At 37.3% G+C, this 18,840-nt stretch overlaps 5 protein-coding genes across 5 annotated transcripts; 3 read left to right on the forward strand and 2 right to left on the reverse strand.

The window, feature by feature from the left end:
- Positions 1 to 7,551: 7,551 nt before the first annotated feature.
- HSV2 (Phosphatidylinositol 3,5-bisphosphate-binding protein) lies at positions 7,552 to 8,847 on the forward strand (the record flags this gene model as incomplete). Its single annotated transcript, XM_044821652.1, has 4 exons — positions 7,552 to 7,660; positions 7,714 to 7,752; positions 7,803 to 7,900; positions 7,948 to 8,847. The coding sequence occupies 4 exons, from the start codon at positions 7,552 to 7,554 to the stop codon at positions 8,845 to 8,847; spliced, it is 1,146 nt and encodes a 381-aa protein (XP_044682985.1).
- A 150-nt stretch (positions 8,848 to 8,997) lies between these two features.
- Positions 8,998 to 9,921, reverse strand: J7337_003947 (uncharacterized protein; the record flags this gene model as incomplete). Its single annotated transcript, XM_044821653.1, has 1 exon — positions 8,998 to 9,921. The coding sequence occupies one exon, from the start codon at positions 9,919 to 9,921 to the stop codon at positions 8,998 to 9,000; it is 924 nt and encodes a 307-aa protein (XP_044682986.1).
- Positions 9,922 to 10,683: 762 nt separating this feature from the next.
- On the forward strand, positions 10,684 to 12,524 carry J7337_003948 (uncharacterized protein; the record flags this gene model as incomplete). The annotated part of the gene is made up of 6 exons (XM_044821654.1): positions 10,684 to 10,837; positions 10,903 to 11,052; positions 11,106 to 11,497; positions 11,548 to 11,641; positions 11,691 to 12,319; positions 12,369 to 12,524. 6 exons carry the CDS (start codon positions 10,684 to 10,686, stop codon positions 12,522 to 12,524), a joined length of 1,575 nt encoding a protein of 524 aa, XP_044682987.1.
- A 415-nt stretch (positions 12,525 to 12,939) lies between these two features.
- Positions 12,940 to 15,225, reverse strand: J7337_003949 (uncharacterized protein; the record flags this gene model as incomplete). The annotated part of the gene is made up of 3 exons (XM_044821655.1): positions 12,940 to 13,238; positions 13,296 to 14,906; positions 14,973 to 15,225. The coding sequence occupies 3 exons, from the start codon at positions 15,223 to 15,225 to the stop codon at positions 12,940 to 12,942; spliced, it is 2,163 nt and encodes a 720-aa protein (XP_044682988.1).
- A 1,729-nt stretch (positions 15,226 to 16,954) lies between these two features.
- Positions 16,955 to 18,457, forward strand: ATG29 (Autophagy protein 29; the record flags this gene model as incomplete). The annotated part of the gene is made up of 4 exons (XM_044821656.1): positions 16,955 to 17,026; positions 17,127 to 17,199; positions 17,293 to 18,273; positions 18,333 to 18,457. The coding sequence occupies 4 exons, from the start codon at positions 16,955 to 16,957 to the stop codon at positions 18,455 to 18,457; spliced, it is 1,251 nt and encodes a 416-aa protein (XP_044682989.1).
- Between the last annotated feature and the right edge of the window lie 383 nt (positions 18,458 to 18,840).

Raw genomic sequence — 18,840 nt, forward strand, 5'->3', positions numbered from 1 at the left:
AATTATATTATATTACTAACTTTAAACTATTTTACTAACTATTATCTTTTATTATATACCTTTTAGTATTATTATTAAATATAAGTATATATAGCTTATACTATCTCTAGCCTTTCTTAAAGTTATATTATAAACTATATTACTTTCCTTTTACTTAATATCTTACTTTTAGTATATTTATTAATATATTAAATAGCTTTTATTTTATATTTATAAAGTAAGTAATTTAAGCTAAACCTAATTATTAATAAAACCCTATTATTAAGTAATACTTATATTATAGCTAAGTAAGTAAGCTAATTAAATTAGTAAAAGGCTATAAGGAGTTATAATATTAACTATACTTTCTAATTTACTTATTTTATTTTTTTATTAATTTAAAGATAATATATTATAAAAAAGCACTATTATATACTTATAAGTTTATAAAGTATTTTTTAAAACTTACTTAGCTAATTTAAGCCTTTATTTAAAATTATATTTTTAAAAAATCTATAAAACTTTTATTAATAATCCTAAAACCTTTAAGTATATACTTTAGCTAATATAGTTATTATTACTTTAAGCTAGATTAGCTTTAATAATCTATTAATAATAACTATAAAAAAAGTAAAGTTAGCTTTAATTTAAGCTAGTAATTTAATTATAAAATTAATTAATAATATTAACTAATACTTATTTAAAATAAGTAGCTACTATAAAAAGCTTTAATATTACTATTTACTTTTATAGGTATTATTATAATAATAGTTCTTATAAAATCTATATATATTTTAAAATATACTATCTTAATAGTAATCCTTATATAAAGCTTAAAAAGTACTATTTCTTTTTAAGTAGTTTTATATAAATAACTTATAGACTTACTAAATAATTATAGTAATTAATAGTTTTTATATAAGTAATTAAATTTAGTTTTTATATAATAATACTTTTTACTTACTAATATTATAATCTTAAACTTATTTTTTTATTTTTACTTTTTTAAAAAAATACTATTCTTTTTTTAATATAATATTTAGCTAAGTAATATATAAACTTAAGTTTTATATTACTTAATTTTAAAGCTTTTATAGTATTATATTTATAAAAATCTTTTTTCTTTTTAATAAGATCTTAACTAGAGTTTCCTTTTTATTAATTTATATTCTAGCTAGGTCTAAAATAGAGTTTTTAAGTCCTTTAAGTAAAGTTTTAACTAGAATTCCTTTTTTATTAGCTTATATTTTAGCTAGGTCTAGACTAAAGTTTCTTAATAAGTATATTACTATTAGTAATATCTTTATAAGTCTTATAACTTAATTAACTTATTTTACTACCTTTTAGTAATTCTAATTTTATTAAAATAGTATATTAAATTAAAAGGCTTTTTTTCCTAGTTAGTAATAAAGCTTATAGTTATAGTAAAATAGTAAGTTTACTTATTATACTTATTATTTTAAGATCTTTTATATTATTATAAAGTATTTAAAATTTTTATAATCTATTAAGATTATAAATAGCCTTTAGACTTCTTATAGTTTTACTAATTATACTTTAAAGTAGCTAATTACTACTAATAGCTCTTTATTATAAATTATATAATTTTACTATACTAAGCTTAATAGTATTAAGTAATATATAATTAAATATAAGATATCTTTTTTATTTTCTTATAATAAATAGCCCCTTAAAGCCTCTTTAAAGCTATTAGCTTTTACTATAATTTTCCTATCTAGCCTTTATTATATTAAAATAAGACTTATTATAAAAAGCTTTTTTAATTTATTAAAAGTTATAAACTAGTCTAACTTTTATTAAAAAAGGACTCCTTTTTTTATTAAGTAATTAAAGAAAATAGCTAGCCTAGTAAAGTCTTTAATAAAATTATAATAAAAGTTAATAAACCTTAAGAAATTCCTAACTCCTTTTAATTATATTAGGAGTTCCTATAGTTAAATTACCTTTACTTTTTTTAAGTTTAATTAAATAAAGATTTTAGCTTTTATAATATACTTTAAGTATTTTATTTTATTTATTATAAACTTATATTTTTTAAAGTTAAGATTTAACTTAACTACTTATAGCTTATATAGTATTTCTTTTACTTTCTTTATATAATTACTTTTAAATTCCTTAAAGTAAACTAAAATATTATTTAAGTATACTATTATATAATTACTTAAAGATTAGCTTAAGGCTTTATTTATATATTACTAAAAAGTTATTAAAGTACTTACTAACTTAAATAGTATTACTAATTACTTAAAAAGCCTAAACTAGATATAAAATATTATAAAGTACTCTTTACTTTTTATAATCTATATCTTATAAAAAGCTACTTATATATTTAGTTTTATTAGCTATTAAGCTTTAGCTAGTAACTTTAATATCTTTTTAATTAAAAGGAGTAAATAGTAGTTTTATTAAATTATTTTATTTAAAGCTTTATAGTTTATATAAAAATATTACCTTTCCCTAGGTTTTTTTATTAAAAGTACTAGTATTACTATAAATAAAAAGCTAATATAAATCTAGCTTTTATTTATTAAGTTAATAACTTAGTATTTTACTTTTAGTAAATAGTTTTATAATATATTATAAAGTAGTCTTTATAAAAGCTCTAGTTTAGACCTATCTAGGCCTTATTTTAGCTTAATATAGTAATTTAATTTCCTTTAATAAAAAGGAAGTAAGGATACTTTAGCTAGATTAAAGAGATTTTAAAAATTATTAAGCTTTAATAATAGTTTAGATTAGTCTTTATTTAGCCTAAAGCCTAGCCTTCTTTTTTAAAAGGCTTAGATTTTTAAAATATAAGTAATTTCTTTAAAGCTAGTAATTACTAGTATATTTTATATATCCCCTTTTTATACTTAGTATTATATTATATTAGTAAATATTAAGCTAATTATTACTATTATTATATTTTTTAATATTACTTACCTATTATTACTTATAATAAGCCTGCCTATTATTTTAATTACTATCTTTTTCCTACTTATATAAATATATATATTATAGTATATTATTTATAGTAACTTAAAAATTATATTCTTTATTAAGCCTAGGATAATATAAAATATAGCCTAGTTTCTTTACTTATTTATTAAAAAGTAAAAATATCTTTATAATAATATATAAAGTATAGCTAATAAGGTCTTATAATAAAAATAATATAATATAATACTTATTTTTTAATATATTATATATAAGGTATTATATATAATACTAAAAAAATATAATAACTTTAAAAGTAAGTCTTAAGGTTATATAGCACTATTGCTTTTAACTTTATAATTTAATTAAATAAGTAGCCTTAATTTATAAATATAAAAAGATATTTCCCCTAGCTTTAGTAAGCTAAATGCTTTCTTTATTATTACCTAATTAAGGTAATTAATACTAAGGCTTTAACTTTAAAGGCCTAATTCTAAATAAATTAAAGATTATAAAAACTAGTATAAGATATAATACTATATAATTAATATTAATAATAGCTATAACTATTTAATGAAAGCAGTTAATACCTATATATCTAGCTTTTTAATTAAAATCTATAGCCTTAAGCTTAATACTATACTAATCCTTTCCCTAGTTTAACTACTGTTTCATCATTGATTTCACTTTATCTGCAGTTCAGACGCAAGGGCGGTTGGTCACGTGCCTAGGCACGTGCATTCAATTAATGGAGGTCAATTTGACTTTCGCCGTACTTATGCTGCTTAGTCAAGGCAGCAGTTGCGCCACTTAAGGCAGATAAACCTTAACTGATTTTGAGCTCTGTGATTCTAGCCTACTATAGGGGCCTCACTGTTTAAGCCATTATATAAAAAGTTAAAAGCTCGATAGCCCTGAATAAGGCTAATAGTAACTAAAAAAAAAAAAAAAAAAAAATACTAATCCTTTAATCTTTCTTAAAGTATTATAAAATTATAAGAAAATACTTACTATATATTAATAAACTATTAATAATATAGTAAATTAATTTTATAATTTTTAGCTATTAAGTATAATTACTTAATATTAATAAAAATAGAGCTAAAAATAAAGCCTTTAATAACTATATTATAGATTAAATATATATATTAAAGGACTTAATAAATTACCTAAAATAGGGTTAATACTTATTAAGGTAATAGCAGGCTTTTATTAATAGTATTATATTAAGTAATAGTAATAATTAATATTAGCTATAGTTTATAGAGTTAAGATATATAATTATAGTAGTTAAATTATAGATATAAATATTATATTATAGGAATTAAAGGCTATTATAGTATAAAGGAAGGGAAGTAAGAGGTAAAAAGGTAAATTAGGAAATAAAGGTTTTAGTATTAAAGGAAAAACTATAAATATTAGCAGGCTTAAGCTAGCTTAATAGGTTAGTAATAGATTAAATTAAGTTATAAAGTAATATAAAGCAGTATAAAAAATATAAATTAAGAAAAAATATAGTTAATAAATACTTAAGTTTACTTATTTATATTAATAGTTCTTTAAGTAACTTATATTATAAAAGTAATTAACTTTTTAAAAGTTTACCTTTTTTTAATTACTTTTATTACTATCTTAACTTCTTATCTTTTTAATAAGTTTATAATTTCTATTTTTAAGTATTATATTATATACTTATTAATTACTTTATAGTAATTATAACTTATATTAATTTATATATTAAAAAACTTTAATAAGTTAAATAAGACTAGTATTAATAAAAGTAATCTATTTATTATTTTATTAATTTCTTATTAGTTTTCTTTAGCTATTATTATATAAATATATATAAGTTCTTTATATCTTACCTCTAGCTTTTATATAAGACTTTTTATAAAAATAATTAGTTTTTTAAGCCTAATATCTTTTTACTTAACTTATTATTTCCTTTACTTATTACTATATTATAGATATATCTATCTATTTACTAAAGTTATAAAAAGCAGTTAAGATAATAGTCTTATACTTAATAAGTTATATTACTATAGTAAAAATATTATTACTTTTATCTCTAATTTTTAAAAATATTTACTAAAACCTATTAAGCTTTTTATTACCTCTAGGCCTAGACCTAGGTTAGCTTTACCTAACCTCTAAATATATCTTATTAAACTAAAGTTATATTAATATTAGTTATTAAAAAGTTACTTTTATTATTTTTTATTAAAAGTAAAATAAATATAATATATATACTAGATTTATAAAACTTTTTCTTTAGCTATTATAACTTAATATTTATAGTAATACTATAGTAATACTTAATAATTACTTTAAAGTTATTTTAGAAAATACTATAGCTAATATTATAATTTTATATAATATAATTTAATATATATTAAAGGTAAATTAACTTTATATTACTATTTTAATTAAGGCTTTTTACTATTACTAGCTTTTAGCTAAAATAAATAAAAAATTTTATAAATAGCTTATTATTATATTAATAAATCTATTTTAATTTAATTTATATAATCTCTTGCTTATATTAGTTTTTATATATACTTTTTAAATAAACTAAAAATATAATAAAATTAAAGCCTTTTTATTTTCCTATTTTAAAAAATAACTTAATTATATAAAGTACTTTACTTTCTAGGTTTATAAAGATATATATTTATATATTTTTATTATTTTTAATTTCTACTATTTAAGTAATTAGTATATATTCTATTACTATTTTTTAAGATAGCTATATAATCTTATTACTATTAAACTTAAAGATAGTTAGTAGTTATTATTAATATACTAACTTTAGCCTAGCTTTTACTATATTTAGGGCTAAGGTTAGCTAGAATATAGCTTAAATACTTAAAGGCTATAGTAATACTATTTTAATATTAAATTACTTTTAGATCTATTTAATAAGGTAGTTTTAAAAGGTATTAAAGTTATTTTAAAACTAGGTTTATATTTAGGCCTATTAAACCTAGATACTTTAAAGGACTTTTATTACCTATAAGGCTATAGGTTTTCTAGGTTATTATTAAGCTATACCTTATATAAGCTATACTATTTACTATTTTTTTATTATATTATTAATTTTATATTTTAAGGGTTTTATATTATAAGTAGTAGCTAGTAAGTTTATTACTATCTTAAGCTATAGAAAGTTTAATAATTATTATAAATTAGCTTTTTAGCTATAATTAGAGGATATTAATATAAATATATTATTAGACTTAAAGAAAAAAAAAAAGGAAAAAAAAGGAATTTCTTTTAAGAAATTCCTTTAAATACTTTTAATTCTAGCTTAGATTTATCTTAAATCTAGAAATTACTTAATCTTATAAAAGCTTAGGCTAAAGCTTAAGCCCTTAATAATTAATACTTATATAAATAGTAATCTAATTAATATTAATAATCTTAATATTAATAATATCTTTAATTTATATACTTTTCTTTAATATTTAAATATTATAAATAAAGACTTATTATATATTAATAAATTAATACTAATATAATAAGTTAATCTTATAATCTTTAATTATATTATAAGGCTCTTAAATATATAAAATATATCTATTATACTAACTATTATAAGTAAATTAAAGGCCTTAAAAGACCTAGCTAATTACTTAAAATAAGATTAAGATTTATTAATAAAGTAATAGGCCTTTATTATAGCTATTAAATTAAGTAGTAGTAATAGCTAATACTAGGTATAGTTTATAAAATTAAAATATATAGTTAAAGTAATTAAATTAATAATATAAATATTATATTATAAGAATTAAAAGCTATTATAAGGTAAAAGAAAGGAAATAAAAAGGAAAAGAGAAGTAAAAAAGTAAATTATAAAATAAAGGTTTTAGTATTAAAAGAAAAACTATAAATATTAGTAAGCTAAAGCTAGCTTAGTAAGTTAGTAATAGATTAAATTAAGTTATAAGGTAATATAAAGTAATATAAGGAATATAAATTAAAGGTAAATATAGCTAATTAATACTTGGGTTATATGATTTATATCCCTCCCTTAACTTAAAGCCAAGTCTTTAAAGAATCTGTTCTTAGTTGCGCCACAATCCATTGTTAGTATCAGTGGCTGAATATCAGGACTGTGGCTGTTAGGTACCGTGACGCGGTTCAAGTTGTCCAGTGGATGAGACATAGTAGACAAACAAGAGTTGAACATCAAACGCTCCCTTTTGTCTGTGCTCCCGTTTTTGGATACAAGACACGTTATAACCGTTGTTATTGTGGAATTTCCTGTTCATTCATAGATTTATAACACAAACTTGTCTCTCATAAAGCCTCTACGCAGCCTAAACTAAGCCTCCGTCACGCAAGTACAGGCAGGCTCACTCATCAGTGGTGGATCTATAAGCGGCATCAAATAAACCTACATAATAAGCACATAAGGTTTCGGAGCCTTCGAGATGTTATTCATCTCATGGTAACATTCCCTGATAAACTTCATCAGCCAATCATTATTGCTCGAAACTTGTTTCTCGACATCATCATCAACTATCACGTTCACCTCAGCTTTGACTTACCCCTCTCAGCTCTCGCACCGGAAACACTAGATCCGTACTGTAGGCCTAGACTGAACTTGTACATATCAACAACTCATTCACGATGAATGTACGGCCACCGATCGAGGCTTCGAGCACTGAGGCTGTACTTTCAGTGTCCTTCAATAACGATGCAAGCTGCTTTTCTGTAGGCTTGGGTTCAGGTATCTGCAGTAAGTCAACTTCTACAGTACTATGTGCTTCCCTTCACTAACACTCGGCTCAGTCTTCCACACAAAATCATGTCTTCTCAAGGCTTCAAGAGGTATGTCCATCATATAAAGTTTATACACGCACATGCTTACAGCCTCATAGATTTCAACGCTGGCATCGGCCTCGTTCAAATGATGGGAACAACCAACTACCTTGCTCTTGTTGGTGGCGGAAGGTCACCCAAGTTTGCCATGAACAAGGTAAGCTATCATGGTCAGCTGTCGAGCTCTTCGCTTACCGGAAATAGGCTATAATATGGGACGATATGAAGGGTAAAGTTGCCTTGGAAATCACAGCATTGACGGCAATTCGTGGCGTCCAACTGGGTAGGGAGCGCATCGCTGTTGTCCTACAGAATAGCGTGCGCGTCTACTCGTTCGCCAAACCTCCAGATTTACTGCATGTCTATGAAACTGCAGACAATCTCCTCGGTCTCTGCTGTCTTTCTGAGAAGAAGCTTGCCTTCCCCGGCCGAACTGCTGGACAGATACAACTCATCGAGTTGGCGACCGGGAATGTCAGCATCATCCCGGCCCACTCTTCAGCCCTCAAGGCCATCGCATTAAGCCCAGATGGCGAACTTCTAGCCAGCGCCAGCGAAACTGGTACACTCATCCGTGTTTACGCTACAAGCAACTGTGCAAAACTTGCTGAACTCAGACGTGGTATCGATCCTGCGACTATCTTTTCTCTTGCCTTCTCACCTTGTGGCACGATGCTTGCCTGTACCTCTGACAAGTCCACCCTTCACATCTTCGACGTACCGCATCCACGAAAGCCAGGAATGAGCCGAAGTCAACAGCTCGGCGCTTCTGGATCAGACCCAGGTGACGGCACTGGGAAGTGGGGTATCCTTAGCAAGATTCCACTGATGCCTCGAGTCTTTTCTGATGTTTACTCTTTCAGCTCAGCACCTTTTGAGGCTGGTGATGAAGCTGCTATAGGGGGCATTTCTTTCTCGGAGAGCACAGTTCTAGGAACATCACGGCCACCAAAGGGCGTCATTGGCTGGATCGGAGATGACAGTCTTGTTGTTATAGGTGCGGGGCATGATGCACGATGGGAGAAGTTCATTATTGTTGATGGTGAGGATGGAAAGCGACACTGCGTAAGGGAAGGCTGGAAGCGTTATTTGGGCAACACATGAGCCAAGTGAGGCCACGCTACAAGGCAAGCTAATGATCACAAGGGATACGATTCTTAATGCTGGGCAAACTTGGAATGGGCGTTTGAGGGGTTCAGGATAAGTAGCGCTACTTTAGACCGAGTGAAATATTGTTTTACAGTATAATGTGCTTTAATCATCGTGCCTTCGTGGCGACCGACTTCTGCTCCTTCTCCTTGATGTTTTCTCCTCCTGGTCTTCTTCCCTGCGTCGTTTGTGTCGTGACTCGTCATGGGCGTCGTCCCTATGCCTTCTGTGCTCTCGACCGCGGTCTCTCCTCCGATCTCGGTCGCGATGTCGGTCTTCATCATCGTCTTTTCTCTCCCTTCGCCTATCGCTGTCCCTATCGCGTCTCCTTTCTCGGTCTTGGTCGTCATCTCTGTGTCGTCGGGAATCCTTATCACGATGTCGGTCCTCTTTGCCTTTGGGAGTCTCATCTCGTCTTGATCTACGGTTGCGGTCTTCTTCGCTTCCATCCCTCCTCGATCTATGTGACCGATGATGTCTGTGTTTGTGTTTTCGATCCTTCTTTTCTGTTTTGCGCCGCGCCTCTTCAACTTCCTTCTTCTTCTCTTCGATTAAGAAGCCCTTCATGGGATCGTCGTCATCATGATCCTGGATCAGAAGCGCGAGTTCTCGCTCTTCTGGTAGCATCGGCCGCTTCACTTCCTCCTCGCTACTCTCATCTTCTGATAGTGCTTGTCCCTCTCGCCTGAGCATGTCCTCCCAGCCGACCTTGAACTCTTCGGGGTCTTCATCATCCCGCGTTTTGTATCGCGCATGGTCGACACTGATCAGGCGACCACCAATATCTGCTCCGCCAAGGTTGTCAACTGCTAAGTCGGTACTTCTCTGGTCCTCATACTTGAGCCAACCAAAGCCCTTCGACTTGCCAGTCTCCTTGTCACGAGCCAGCTTTAAGAATACGGGCTCCCCAAATTGTGAGAAAATCGCTATTACATCGCCTTCGGATAATTCGTAAGGAAGACCGCCAAAGTAGACATAGGCAGTGTCTCGATAGTCTGTATGCCAGGAAGCTTCTGGAGTACTGAGCATATCTGTTAGCAGGGGTTCTGGAAATGCTGAAGAGGAAGTCAACTACTTACATTCCATTTTCTATCTCTTTCTTATTCAGCGCCTGGATTGCGCGTATTTTATTCATGGTGTGTCTTGCGCTGCTTCTTGCGCAGCCTTGTGAGTGTCGCAAAATTTATATGGCAAAGAGTAATGAAGTCGCATTTATTATCAGAATATGAGACGTACGTTCACTGAAGCTTTAGGGAGTCCGTGCGCTAGAGCTGCAAGAGCTGCAGCGCGTACTGTAGCTCTTTTTGGCGGGACAATTTCCGGACCGAACGCTAAAATGACGGGGTGTTATCCAAGTGCCAATCCATGTATACTTAGTCTACCCATTGGAATTGGTACGTGGTGACCCTGGCCACGTTCATCTTTGATGAAAGACAGCGGTCGACAATATCTACGTACCACGAACTGCCCAGGAAGTTGAAGCGACTTTTTCGAACCGATTATCGACGATTGGGATACTCACGATCGAGCCGAGAGCTTGCATCATCTTCCCTGCTGTCGTTGTTGTACGCAGAGCGAAGATGCCCCTACGGCAATCTTAAATCTCCTTTAGCATCATCGAATCAACACCAAAACGCGTACTGTCCCTCTTCTTAGACGTCGATCAGAGGCAGACTTGCCGACAACCTCTGCCCTATTTCGCCACAGGAGATACACTCATGACCTAACGCACTGCGATCTTTTACGACAGTTTTGTTGACCAGCGAGCTCGGTGAACCAACAACCGGGATCATGGCGGCCAACACCAACAGAGTATCGATCTATACAACGGGCTCAGGAGACTCCGAAGGCCGCGATGGCGAACAGAAGAAGGATCTTTGGACATCTATGCTAGAGTCTGTCGCCAGTGGCAAACGATTACCGGAAAAGAACCTCATTGTGCTAGGTATGTCGTAACTAGACAGCTCTGTTGAAAAGCTAGGTAGCTGATCATGAGCCTCTGAAACTCAGGTGGCACTCCTGAGAACCAAAGAGAGTTCCTCGAATCGCTCTCCAGCTCCGAGCCAAAACGTAATGCGGACCGGCTTAAGATACCGCCGATTGCGAACAACTTTGCGCTGGGCTATACATACTACGATGTTCTCGACACCGACCAAGACGGTTCGTGCATCAACGCCCAGATGAGCCTCAGAACGATGTACTAATAAATTTAGACACTCTTGCACGAGTTTCGCTCTATTTCCTCTCCCAACCTTCACCTGAATTTGCATCTCTCGTTGCGCCCCTACTTACCCCTGAAACGATCCCCAATACTGCTCTTATCATTCTTCTCGACTGGTCACAGCCGCATCTATGGCTACGACAAATATGGACATGGGTTCAGGTTATACAAGAAGTTCTCAAAAAGGTCGACACAGAACAACATGCCATCATGGAAGAAGTCATGTCGACTTGGAAAGAAAGGGGTCGAGGAGGCGCAACAACTAACTTAGATGGAACACCCTCAGCTACGGCTACCGGCGGCGATGGAGATAGTGCACTGCCTCTGGGACCAGGAGAATGGGAGGAGCCTCTGGGTCTGCCACTTTGCGTAGTGTGCCAGAATGTAAGGAATATCTCTTGTGGTCTTGGATAACTATACTAATACATATACAGGCTCAAAAAATGGAGTTTCTCGAAAAGAGTCAGGGTTGGAAAGAGCCAGACTTTGATACAGTATTGCAATATTTGCGAACAATTTTGCTGAGACGTACGTTAGCCTTCTTTTAAGCCTCTGGTCTAATGCTAACAACCTCCAGATGGTGCCTCTCTCATTTACACTTCACAAAATGCACCTTCTCAGCTACCCTCTCTCATTCACTCAACCCTTGGAATTACCTCTCTTCTCAAGCGTCACCCACTGAAGAACAACGTTATCGACCGCGACAAGATTGTCGTTCCAACGAACTGGGATTCGTGGAGCAAGATTCGAGTTCTTGGCGGTTCTTTTGACCCGGAGCCTGTTTCGAACACATGGTCTCAAGATCTCGGCATTGATCTCTACTCTATGCCCTTCGATGATGCAGACAAGATAAGCGACAAAGAAGCAGAAATCAGGAAACTAAACAGTGCCATTGCGCGATACGAGGGATGGTGCCGCGATCCTAACAGTGGTGGTCTCGCAGTTGTTGAGAATGCCATGCACGGCGAGAGGTGGATCACGGTGGAGAGTGACGACACCCAAGAATTCCTTGAGAAGCAGCTCAAGATTCTCGAGGTATTCAAGGCAAAGTTGCCAGAGAAGGGCAGCGACAATGCCATCGTTCGTAGTACTCGTCACATCGACTACACTGGCGATGAGACGACTATCAGCGAGCACATTGGACCTGTACAATTCAATATGGGCGGTATCCAAGTCGATGCCGATGACATGTTGCAGCGTCTCAAGGTAAGACATGACTATTTCACTACTCCGAACAAGTTGCTGACATGAACAGGATCGTAATGCATTTAGTTCTTCCCCAAGCAACGAAGAGGAGGAGGCTGATACACCTGCTGCGAACATGGCCAAGGACTTTGATAACGAGCAACTGCAAAGCTTCTTTACAGGTTTGATGAACCGCAAGGGCACTGGAGATACATCTAGATCTTGAGAAAGGAGGAACAAATGCCCCACCCGAAGAATTATGGACGATCCCCTTTTCTTTTCAAGATATTGTATTTGTCGACCCTTGGTGCTCAGTGAGCGTCATGGACCAATATTTGGAGAAGGGGCTGGTGACCAATGTAGATTAGATACCCCTGAAATGATAAATTTGATAATATCTTACGCGTATTGACGGACTGTAGCATAAACTTTACAGTCTATATTTATAACTGTTTTCAATTTCACTCATCGACTAGTTCCTAAAATGCTGTGCGCTGTTCAGAACTCCTCTTTTCCTCATATCGCCTGTCCCTTGAACGCCTTGGGATGACTGTGCCGACTCCAACAACTCGTGCCCTATATTTCCTAAGTATTTAGATGCTTTTATGAGCCGCCATCCTGGGCTGTTTATATTCAACATTTCATTTCGACGTCTCTCCGCCCAATCTCGCTACCAGAACACCTTGGAGTAAACCAGGGAAGAGCCAAGGATGTTGCACCACTTCGACTTCAAACGCATTTATCGTCTGACGAGCTTTGGCTGCCAAATCGTCATTCGAACGCAGATTCGCAAGGCGGAATAGGTTAGCTACGCTGACGGCGTTGGTTGATGGCAATGACGTATCCATACCATCCTTGAGGCGGAGGATTGTATAAGGGCTATTGGTTTGCGTGCTGAAAAAGGCACCATCGGCGTCATAGAACAACGAGGTTTGGGTTTCTGTGGTGGCATGGTCAGCGGAGTGTGTTTATGGGGAGGGGAATTGCGACGACTCACGCTGTAAAACATCAGCAAATTCCAGATAATCTTGATTTCCGGTCAATTCGAGAAGATCCAGGAGACCTTGGATCAGATAGGCATAATCATCTGCAAAGGCAGTGTTTCCACGACCTCCAGACCATATCCTGTATAGAATTCTCTCATTGCCATCCCAAAGCCTCTCTCTAATGCATGCAGCTGCCTGCTCAGCGATAGCCCTACACTTGGAGCTTTGTTCTGGCCTCAGTGTCTTCAGCGCCGATGCTGCCTTGGAAAGAGCTGATATCACAAGGCCATTCCAGCCTACAACAATTTTGTCATCGAGATCAGGGCGAACACGTTCCAGTTCCCTTCTCTTTCTTAAAGCTCGTCTTCCTTGTTCGATATACTCTTTGATCTTTTCCACCGGCGTGCTGAATTGGGTGCTTAATTGCTCGATGGTGCTCTTAACCCTGAGAATGTTCTGGTCAATAAAGTCGTCGTTGGGGTCGTTTTTCTCCTCGACATTTCCATCTTGATTGACATTCCAATAGGCCGCTAGAATAGGACTCATGTGGCTGTCAATCTCATCGAGAACTGAATCAAACTCTCGCCGCGTCCAGACATAATAGGCGCCCTCGCGCTTCTCCTTGTCACCTTGCCTATAAGAGGAGTCGGCGGCTTCACTTGAAGCGAAACCACCCTCAGGCAGAACAATCGGAGACGTAGTAAGATACTCAGCAAGCTCAAGAACAACGTCCAGAAACTCATCTTTTTCGCCTCCACCACTGGCCTTCCACGCGTCAATATATAGAGAGAGCAATTGCGCATTGTCAGTCACAAGCTTCTCGAAGTTAGGGATGCTCCAATCCGCTGTAACGGAGCAGCGCGAAAACCCAGTGCCTCCAATATGGTCATGCAGCGCCCCATCACGAATGTGACGCATTGTGTCCAAAGCGATTTCGGTAGCATGTTTGCACTCGGCCTCTCCAACAACATCCTGAACAGCGTCTGGTGACTTCAGGAGCCCCAGCAAAAATGCCAGCTTGGGTGGCGTCAGAAACTTCGGTGCCAAGCCAAATCCACCAAAAACAGGATCAAAAGTGCCGGCGATATGAGTATAAGCCTCTTCCAGCTGATCCAAATCCAGTTCTTCTGAAACGACAGTGCTCTTTTCCTTAGCAGCACTTGCATGGCTCGGAGCTGGTGCTCCCCATCCAGCCGGACCTAAAGCTGAGGGTGCCGAAATACTCCTTGTTCCCAAGGTACCCTCAGCCGCAAATTCCTTGAGTTGGCCAACAACCTCGGTTGCCTCCTTTCGGCATCGGGCTTCCTGATCGATCCAAATATCACGAACTTTCTTAAAGATAGTCAGAGAGTCGAGTACTTCTTCGGTGCTGTCGTCACTAAGATGCCTTCGTCCTGCGGGTCCAAACCAGTAGGTACCACCAAAAACTGGCTCCAAATTGGGTGTAAGGAACACATTTAAAGGCCATCCGCCAACGTTGCTGACAGCTTGGACATAATTCATGTAGATGGCGTCTAAGTCGGGGCGCTCCTCTCGATCGACGATAACTGGGATGAAAGATTCATTCAATACAGAGGCAGACTCGGGGTTGGAGAAGGTCTCAATCGACATGAGCCGACAAACTTGTAGCCATTAGCAACACAGCGCAAGATATAATTCGCTCCGAGACCAATCATGGCGCAACTTACAGTGGCATGCCTTGTAGCCGATATGCAGGAAGATAAGCTTGTTCTCCTTGCGCGAACGCTCGACTGCCTCGTCGTCTAAGAGCTGCCATGAAACCAAGCTTTCAGCCTGGCCCCGGATGTATGGGCTCTGGCTAGCAGCCGCGCGGTTTCGCATAGGCGCGAGGGGCTTTGGTAAGCTCGAGCTTGACTCATCACCACTGACGGGCGTGGAGCGCATAGCTCTAGCAGACGCAGTGAGTTCTGAAGCTACCATGTTGCTGCTGCCTTGACCTGGTTTGAGAGGTGTATAGCTAGCTGATTGGGACGCTGTTGCTGCTGCTGTCGTCAAGCTGCGGGAAAAGTAACTCGGAACCAAGCACGCCTTTGGTGGGGAGGGTTGGAGCTGTTTATAGCCAAGGGCTGTGTGGTTATTTTACCTCCACGATAGCGATAACGTATGGATATGATGATGTAAGAGCTGTGTAACTTGAGGTCTTGTCGAAGCTACCTTATAGCTTGATGCTGTAGCGATGGTGAGATGAAAGATGTAAGCGAAAGAAAGGCATGTGAGTAAGTCTTCCGGAAAGATGGCTTCATAGACGTGGTTAAGCACCCGCTAGCGAAAGATTAGATTGAACGGTGGAGGCTTTCCGACTTTTGGATGGATTCCCATAGAAGCCAAGTACCTGCTGAGGCAGAGGCAGTTCGGCTCGGCGGGGTCGATGGCAGCAGTCGCGGGGCATCCAATACCAGACGTTTAGCGCCCTTTCCGCCTTGGGTAAGGTCGAGGGGGTTGGTCGTGACGACATGCTCTTGATGTTGGCTTTCATGAGTCAAGCATCGATAATGCCATCTTCTCTGAGTCGTGTAGGGTGTTTCGACCTGAAAATCAGGTGCCGTTTGCGTGTAATCAGACTGCCGTCATCTATTATCCATATACAGTTACAGGGTAACAACGAGTGTAACGTTGGCAAGCTAAACACGGCACTCTACTCCGTAGTCAACGCGAACTCAGACCTTTCACATCAAAGCACGGATAAGGGTACGGATATTGAGGACTCATATAAGCTCTTGTCATTCAACAAGCTTTCTGTAAAACCAGGAGTCTATTTTTCCTTATCTCTGGTTTCAGATAGATGCCTCTCAGGTAGATATCTAGGTGGCCGTCCAGTTGTCGTCGTCAGATGTTAGCCCAGATTGAGCTTGGTGGCTCCAACTACCCTAAAGCAAACTGGATCTCCGCTCTTATCTTTCTTGCCAACGAATTCTAGATCCCATCAGCCATTGGGGCAAGGATAAATGACAAGTTATAAAAGCCTGATGGCAAGACTGCTGGTGCTTCTAGTGTTTCGACGCATACAATAGCCTTTCCGGCTCGGTGCTGCTTGTGTTACCCCAAACGCAGGTACACATCTAGGGAATGAAGAAGATGATGTTATGATGCTACGAAGGTCATAATTAGAACACACATAAAGGAATACCCAATACATTGCACTTAGAAGCGAAATCAGTCAAGCGATAGTATACTGCTTGTCGACAGAAGCAAAGTGTGACAACGATATGGGTACGACGGATGAAGAAGCAGATCCGAGTTGGTGTAGTACCGGTATACTAGTCGATCGGATGAACGTGGTGAGTAAAGGATAAAATACCATGAATATGAAATGAAACATGAATAATTCAGCCACATGAGCAGAATATCCATCAAGAAAATTATTGCACGAAAAAACGTCAAGTCATGTGGAATACTGCTTTTACTGCAGTGTATAACTGACTTTACACCCAAACTTGAGTTTCAAGTGGATTCGTGATTCAAATCTATGGACCTTACTCGGCTGTTTCACACTCTCCATTGAACCACGCTAAAACGGCAGCTAACTTATCGATAAGATGATCGTGGAATCCCTGCAGCAGCTCTCAATGAACTTTAGAGCTTCGGCTTGTTGCCTACTTCTTTCAACCTTCTTCATCTACTCACCCCATCGAATAGCCAGCGAGGCATCATGGCCGAGCCAACATATACTATTTTCGTCCGGGTCCCTATGCCCCGTGGTGACTTCGTCGATCCGCCACCGGTACGAAGCTCTTGATCCAGCCAGTCAATCATATGCCATCATGCCCATGCCCTTGCGCGCATCGGAGCAATCATGGCAGAGCTAACCAGAAGCATGGCAGGTAAACTGGGACTCCGTCAAAGATGAAGCATTGTGGAAGATCCTCTCCGGAGCTGCAAAGAAGCAGATAGACTGTAAGTATTCACCACATTCGTGTATACTCATTGATGCTGACTTAGACAAGGGGACGAAGTGTAGGTGTCGATCTTATCACAATTATCATACAGCCAATACTCATCTGAGGTGCAGCGCCGATCGCTTCGAAGTTCCCGTCGATTTTCTCCTTCAACAAGTAGCATACCTTACCGAACGACATGCTTCCCAGGTCCGCGCTCAAGTCCGAAAAGCTACCGCCGCCGTCCGTGGCTCAGTGCAATCGCCCGTTCCAGGCGCCGACTCCGCCGGACCCGGTCATCAGCGAACACATTCAGCCTTATCCATCCGAAAAGACTCACCCATGCCGCGCGCCGAGGCAGGGAGTGGTACTGGCACTCCTCTCAATGCATCAATACGACCGGTTGTGTCGCGGAATCCGTCGACGAATACTACAGTTCTGAGAGACATGACCGGAGGCTCAGCTTCTCCTCGACCTGGAACAGGGTTTGCTTCGCGGACCGGCGAGCGACGTCGTCTTTCATCCTTACCAATATCATCAGTCCCCCAAAGATCACCCGATCGAGAAGCTCAACCTGAGCCAGGGCCAGATGAACGAAGCCCGTCACCTGGCCCAGCCGAAGACAGTTCACCAACATCGTCAGAGGACGAGTCTAGCCCCGCTCAATCTCGCATCATTCGTCGACCTCCCCGGTTTCAGCAGCCTGATGGAGGACAATACGAGGATGACGACGATGACGAATCAGAGCCTGCGTTTCAACCATATACATCTCCTGCCAACAAGACTTCGGCACAGGACCTCGGCTCAACGCTAAGGGGAGATGGGCGCAGCTCTGGCAAAAGGCGTCACAGGCCTTACGGAAAGTCTGCCATTCATCAATCTCACACATCAGACTCGTCAGCCAGCTCTGCGGCCATGGTACAAAACCCGGATAAGTCAGATAAAACCACGGAGCAGCGAACACCCGGACCCCTCTCACCACGCCGAACTGCAGAACTGGCGGGACGTAGCCCGGGCAATCAAAGCAAGGGTTACTCCCGCGAGGGTAGCGACGGAACGCCTAGCATGGGTAGTAGTTATAGTGATCTTGACGGTAAGTTGCCTTGTTATCCTCAGCCCGCTTGGTGTAGTTTGCTCACCACACAGTCTTAGACGCCTCAGTTACACAGTCTGCATTAGAGGAGGCATTGGCCAGTCATATGAACAGAGGCGCAGGAAGCCGCTTCAGCATCAGCCAGGCTTTTCGTAGCCGTTACAACCCTGGCCCCAGTCAATGATTGGATTGGGGGTTTGATTTCGAATTTGTATTACTTGAAAATGCGCTTTTGGCATGGCGTTTGGGCATGGCAAATGCATTAATCAGGGCGTTTGGGGGCACCTGTTTTGAATGTTTTGGATACGGTCGTACAGATATCCCACCTCAATCTTTGCTATGATAGAAATGCGGTTGAACATGGAGTATGGTTAGTGCTGTAGGAGATTTTTGAGTCTTGCAAAAGCTTCCAAGTCAGTGGTACAACAGGGAATTTCTATACGCCCGGGCTGGCAATGGGAGAGTTGCTGCTATCAAATGAGGCAGACACAGTGTCGAATAAACACAAAGAAGATCCGAGAATGGAGAAATTTCTATTTTGATCTCCTGTTTGTTCAAACACTTTGA

The sequence above is a fragment of the Fusarium musae genome, chromosome 3 (assembly GCF_019915245.1).
Source record: "Fusarium musae strain F31 chromosome 3, whole genome shotgun sequence".
Classification (NCBI taxonomy): Eukaryota; Fungi; Ascomycota; class Sordariomycetes; order Hypocreales; family Nectriaceae; genus Fusarium; species Fusarium musae.